Source organism: Bubalus bubalis, chromosome 13 (genome assembly GCF_019923935.1).
Source record: "Bubalus bubalis isolate 160015118507 breed Murrah chromosome 13, NDDB_SH_1, whole genome shotgun sequence".
Classification (NCBI taxonomy): domain Eukaryota; kingdom Metazoa; phylum Chordata; class Mammalia; order Artiodactyla; family Bovidae; genus Bubalus; species Bubalus bubalis.
In genome coordinates, this window is record NC_059169.1 from 20,748,872 (window position 1) to 20,755,507 (window position 6,636).

Sequence of the window (6,636 nt, forward strand, 5' to 3'; positions counted from 1 at the left end):
CTGGAGTGGGTTGCCATTGCCTTCTCCAACGCATGAAAGTGAAAAGTGAAAGTGAAGTCGCTCAGTCGTGTCTGACTCCCAGCGACCCCATGGACTGCAGCCCACCAGGCTCCTCCATCCATGGGATTTGCCAGGCAAGAGTACTGGAGTGGGGTGCCATTGCCTTCTCCAGCGGTTTACAAATGATGTGGTCCTGGGATAGTCCAAAATGACACACTGTGGCACTATGTGACTAGGTCCCAAGTGTACAGCATATTGCAAAACAGCATCACTTGGGGTAAATTATACAATTAATTGAGATAACGCATGCTTAGTGTTTAGCTCAGTGCTACCAGATAATAAGCACTCAACAAATATAATCATTCACTCCATGCTGCCACTGGGTCAAAATACATCTGCCATATTGGCAGGAATTATGTGGCCTGTAAGAAGTCTGAACGAAGGAAAGTATACCTTTATAAATTATCTGCATATTTTTTTCAAAGATTTTGAGTAAGAGGGAAAAAAAGCATTCTATCTTTTGACCAAAGAGATTAGTTTCCTTAAAATTTAGCTTAAAATGTATTAGGCAGAGTGTGGTGTATGCTGTGCCATGAAACATCTTGATATGTAAATACTCCTAACATTGAGGAAAAAAAACAACAACATAATGATCAAAGAAAAGGGGAAATACTCACTTGTCAACTGAGCTTTGGATAATTTTTCACTACAGCTATACTCAGGACCTCCTTCCTGCAGCTTTAGCCATTCCTGGGCTTGGAACAGGTAGAGTTTAGCTTCCTTTCCAACAGCTACTGCTATGTTGTTGATTCTGACACACAAAAGAGCGTGGTCACCTGGGACATTAAAACAAAAATTATCAACTTGTTTGATCTTGTATCGAACTGAAATGGTAGGACAATTCAATAACTCTTTATCAAAATGGCAACTGAAAGAGCACAATTTTTCTTAAATCTCATTTTAACTAGGTACTTCATATTAGAATGACCATCCCATTCAGGCACAAGTCAAGTGATTATTCACATTAATTATGCAAAACAATGTGCTGTGTTTCCTTACACTTCAGCTGATAACTGATTGCTTTTCACTGAATAAACAGCAACATCTGCTGTACGTAGACATGCACTGTAATAGAATTTCGCCTCATTTTACAACCACTCCAAATCTGTAACACTTGTTTATAAATTATCTATAGAAATGTCCTGCCAGTTTCTTTTGGTTTTTAATATAACATGGATGCTAATATTTAATTATTCTTTTACTATAAAAAGCAAACATATATAATATAGCAAGAAAGTTTAAATAAATGAATTTCAGATACATTTGACATCTGCGACTTTTACACAGGAATTTTCAGAACAATATATGTTGTAAGACAACTATACAATGCGCCTTGTTGCACACCGCAACTACATTTAAGGCCTAGAAGAGAAATGGCAAAAAGTAGGTCCCTCTAGGGAAAGGGATTCTGAGTTAGGGAAAGGGACTCTGAGTAAGGAAAAGCAAAACAAGGGACAGTTTTTTCATCTTAAGATCTTTTAATTATCTTGTTATTGTTTTATACTATTATCACTTTGACAAAACATTTTAAACAAATTTATATGTATAGTGTGTATCAAAAAATCATTTAAGTCTCTGACATAAACTCATCACATTATAAATTATCAACAGCCTTAAAAGTGATTCTATCCCCCATTAACATTTTGAATCATGTTCTGAATTACAATTCCTAAGTATGGTGTTGGTACTATTATTTTACTGAATTTGAATTCACTGAAAACTGATAATAGTAAAAACACACACAAGAGAAAGTGTGTATGTTAATATACTTGGAACACTCTATTCCTCAATCTTTTCTCAGAAATCTGGATTTATTACTTGTTTCTCCTCTGTATCTATCAGGTAACCATCAGTGAAATATCTGGGCTGTCTAAGCCTGTTTGCAAATCATGAATAACCCATGTCATACCTTCCATACATGCCAGATTTTCCGACACTGTCCAGATTGTGCCATTTATTGTAGTGACATTACTATCACTTGCTCATGCTGCACACGGCACAGCCAAAAAATAAATAAGTAAATAACATAAGGGTCCTAACCTCATCAAAGCAAATAATTTTTTAAAATATAGTAGTAGTCAAATTAAGAGTACTAACAGTTAAATATCATGAAAAACACTCAGACTTTGAGGGTGCAAATGAAGCAAAAATTAGAATGAAAGCAGATTCATTCATTTAATAATTATGGATTTTTGAGGGAGACCAGAAGTGAAGAATCAAATGCAATCTCATTTTAGAAGGGTCACATAGGATACAAATTAAGAAGCTTCCAGGACGCACTTGGGGGCATTTCTGTCCGGTTCATTCTAGGCCTCGTGGTCCACAGTAAAGCTAGGGGAGTAACCAAACTATTGCCACAATTCTGACAATTATAAGACGTGTTGAAGAGGGGAATCCTAAATTTCTGTGCTGCAAGCAGGTTTTAGCAAATTTATACTAAAACATAAAGGACAAAACCCAGAAAATCTCAGTTCTGAAACTTATGTTCACATGTAATTACGGTGTCTTAGTGTACACAATCAAGCTGACAGGAGTGAATAAACGATGCTTCTTTGAACGAAGGATCTCGAAACTTGCAGCAGGATAGAGAACAGCACATTCGTCAGCAAGAGAGGATTGGGGAAACGGTCTTTTAGGTGCAGGATACAATCCCTCATGGGGGAGGGAGCTGACGAGGATCTGGGGAGCTGCAACAGAGGGGTTGGCTATAAACGCATCCCACGATTCCGGGAAGCCGCGGTAGGGGAGACAACCGGCGACAGGGGAAGCGCAGGTAAGCTGGCTGAAGTCCCCAGCCTTGCCGCTGCCAGCTCCGGGCTCCCCAAGGGAGGCGGGGAGAGAAGGGCCCGCGGGATGGCCCACGCGCCTTCATCCCTCTCCCCGGCCCCGAACCTACCGTGGAACTCGAAGTGGCCGATGCTCTGGCCCTGAGCGTCTCGGGCTGCGGCGCTACTGAAGCTGCCCCGCAACGTCTTACCCTGGCTGCCTGGTGGCCACCAGCAGCAGGTGAGGGCCACTGCCAGCAGCCGCAGCCCCACCATCCCCGCCTCCTGCTCGGTACCCACACCTCAACCCCTAACCGCCCGCGGCCGCGGCCCCACGTCGACAGCTTGAGATGGAGGGGGAGGGGGATGATGGGAGAAGGACCGGCATCGCGGGCCCGCCCCCAGGAGACTAGCAGCAAATGAGGTGGGCCCTTCCGCCAAGAGCCAAGGATATTCACCAATCAGAGGCTAACATGGGCGGGACTGCAGATACGGGAGTCCCATCACTCCCTGGCCTGTTGGCTAGTTCCCGCCTTTTTTATGGAGACTCAGGAGGATGTTGCTTCTGGTTACGGAAAAATTATTGCCCTCCTCTCCGCCGCGCGCGTGGTGCCACTGCGCATGCGCCTGCGCGTGGCTGCTGCTGCTGCTGCTGCTGCTGCTGCTGCTGCTGCTAAGTCGCTTCAGTTGTGTCCGACTCTGTGAGACCCCATAGACGGCAGCCCACCAGGCTCCCCCGTCCCTGGGACTCTCCAGGCAAGAATACTGGAGTGGGTTGCCATTTCCTTCACCAATGCATGAAAGTGAAAAGTCAAAGTGAAGTCGCTCAGTCGTGTCCGACTCTTAGCAACCCCATGGACTGCAGCCCACCAGCCTCCTCCGTCCATGGGATTTGCCAGGCAAGAGAACTGGAGTGGGGTGCCATTGCCTTCGCCGCGCGCGTGGTGCCACTGCGCATGCGCCTGCACGTGGCATCGGCCCGCAAAGTTTTCCCGTGATGTGTGGGTTTCGGAAAGAAGAAACACACAACAGCACCATTTCTGGTGAGGTGAGGAATGCTCCACCCAAGAAAGTCCTATGTGCCCAATTTGATGTCTCAAAGGCAGGAAACTGTCCCTGTCCACAGCTTCACGCCTGGCCACTCGGCACCTCCAACCGACTTTTCCCTCCTAGGTTTCCTGTCTTCTTGTATTATGCCATTATTCCAGCAGGCCAGACAGCTGAGAATTGTAACAACCCCTCACCCCAACCCTAACCTCCACCCCTAAGCTCCCTGCATCCAATCAGTTCAAAGAAACAGTTTATTAGCGCCTCTTCTGGACGATTAGGTTAAGAAGTACTAGCCACTGTACTACCCAGGCCACCACCTTACCATCATTTACTTGGCCTATGACAACTGAATCTAGTGGAGGTGATGGAATTCCAGTTGAGCTATTCCAAATCCTGAAAGATGATGCTGTGAAAGTGCTGCACTCAATATGCCAGCAAATTTGGAAAACTCAGCAGTGGCCACAGGACTGGAAAAGGTCAGTTTTCATTCCAATCCCAAAGAATGCTCAAACTACCGCACAATTGCACTCATCTCACACTCTAGTAAAGTAATGCTCAAAATTCTTCAAGCCAGGCTTCAGCAATATGTGAACTGTGAACTTCCTGATGTTGAAGCTGGTTTTAGAAAAGGCAGAGGAACCAGAGATCAAATTGCCAACATCTGCTGGATCATAGAAAAAGCAAGAGAGTTCCAGAAAAACATCTATTTCTGCTTTCTTGACTATGCCAAAGCCTTTGACTGTGTGGATCACAATAAACTGTGGGAAATTCTGAAAGAGATGGGAATACCAGACCACCTGATCTGCCTCTTGAGAAATTTGTATGCAGGTCAGGAAGCAACAGTTAGAACTGAACATGGAACAACAGACTGGTTCCAAATAGGAAAAGGAGTTCGTCAAGGATGTATATTGTCACCCTGTTTATTTAACTTCTATGCAGAGTACATCATGAGAAACGCTGGACTGGAAGAAACACAAGCTGGAATCAAGATTGCCAGGAGAAATATCAATAACCTCAGATATGCAGATGACACCACCCTTATGGCAGAAAGTGAAGAGGAACTCAAAAGCCTCTTGATGAAAGTGAAAGTGGAGAGTGAAAAAGTTGGCTTAAAGCTCAACATTCAGAAAATGAAGATCATGGCATCCAGTCCCACCACTTCATGGGAAATAGATGGGGAAACAGTGGAAACAGTGTCAGACTTTATTTTTCTGGGGTCCAAAACCACTACAGATGGTGACTGCAGCCATGAAATTAAAAGATTCTTACTCCTTGGAAGGAAAGTTACGACCAACCTAGATAGCATATTGAAAAGCAGAGACATTACTTTGCCAACAAAGGTTCGTCTAGTCAAGGCTATGGTTTTTCCTGTGGTCATGTATGGATGTGAGAGTTGGACTGTGAAGAAGGCTGAGTGCTGAAGAATTGATGCTTTTGAACTGTGGTGTTGGAGAAGACTCTTGAGAGTCCCTTGGACTGCAAGGAGATCCAACCAGTCCATTCTGAAGGAGATCAGCCCTGGGATTTCTTTGGAGGGAATGATGCTGATTCTGAAACTCCAGTACTTTGGCCACCTCATGCAAAGAGTTGACTCATTGGAAAAGTCTCTGATGCTGGGAGGGATTGGGGGCAGGAGGAGAAGGGGACGACAGAGGATGAGATGGCTGGATGGCATCACTGACTTGATGGACATGAGTCTGAGTGAACTCTGGGAGTTGGTGATGGACAGGGAGGCCTGACGTGCTGCGATTCATGGGGTCGCAAAGAGTCGGACACGACTGAGCGACTGATCTGATCTGATATGATCTGATGACAACTGATCTGACAACAGTTTTCTTCAAGTGCTTACACACAGTCCATCTCTACCCTAGAACCACAGAAAGCTTTGGGAAACACTGTATTACTGCATCACTTGCTTCAGAGGCACTCTCCTTAGCACACAACTCAAACTCTTCAGAACATGACTTTCAAGCCTCTCATATTTCCACCTCTCAATGTTTGAGGTCCATCCTTATACGAAGCCACTGTCAGTTTGCCAGGCACACTCCAAATGCTCCCCTCTGGGCCTATAGCATTTGCAGATCCCTCTGGCTGCAATACTTCACATATTCTACTATTTAACCACCACTTCATCTCATTTTCCTACTCTACTTTCCCAAGGCACGTTAAGAAGCCATTCTCAAGCCTTCAAATCTGTGTTAGATACCCCAAGAACCAGAATCTCTTACTACCCTACCTGGATGCTTAACCACACTATATTGTAAATATCTACTGATTTATCTGAATACCTTAATATAGTATAAGCTCCAGCTGGTCAGAGACTATATCTTCAGAGTAGAAGCTCAAAATCATTTCATGAATAAAGGTATATAAATTATTTTCATTTGACAGCAAGCTTTTATTACATATAAGCAAGTTCTCACAACAGATCTCATAATTTAGAAAAGGAAACCTTGAGGGAAAACTTCATGTCATGTATCCAGCATTTTCTATAACTCTGGCCAACTAGGAATAAACTGGAGATATTAATATTATGAGGTTTTAAAAAATAACATTATTTTTAATTATAAAAGTAATTCATGAAGCTTAGAAAAAATTCAGTCAAAAAGTATAAGATAAAAATGGAAGTTCTCACTTCCTCATTTCTCTGCTCATACTGATACCAAATGTAACTTCTTGTTAATAGTTCAGGGTGGATCCTTTAAGACTTAACATTTACAAATTGGTGGTGTTGGTAAACCAAGGAGAGGAATAAAATTGG

The 6,636-nt window shown here is 43.4% G+C and overlaps 1 protein-coding gene across 3 annotated transcripts in view; it reads right to left on the reverse strand.

The window, feature by feature from the left end:
- GPR180 (G protein-coupled receptor 180) overlaps positions 1-3,219 on the reverse strand; it is a 28,056-nt gene extending 24,837 nt beyond the window's left edge. The window contains exons 1-2 of one of the 3 annotated variants that reach the window (XM_006080332.4): positions 2,957-3,214; positions 678-836 (exon numbers count right to left, since the gene is read on the reverse strand). In XM_006080332.4, coding sequence (XP_006080394.1) covers positions 678-836; positions 2,957-3,101 — 304 coding nt within the window. In that variant the 5' untranslated portion in view covers positions 3,102-3,214. Of the gene's footprint in view, positions 1-677; positions 837-2,956 lie in introns of all 3 variants that reach the window. The other 2 variants (XM_044927160.1, XM_025262682.2) reach the window with 2 other exon arrangements.
- Between the last annotated feature and the right edge of the window lie 3,417 nt (positions 3,220-6,636).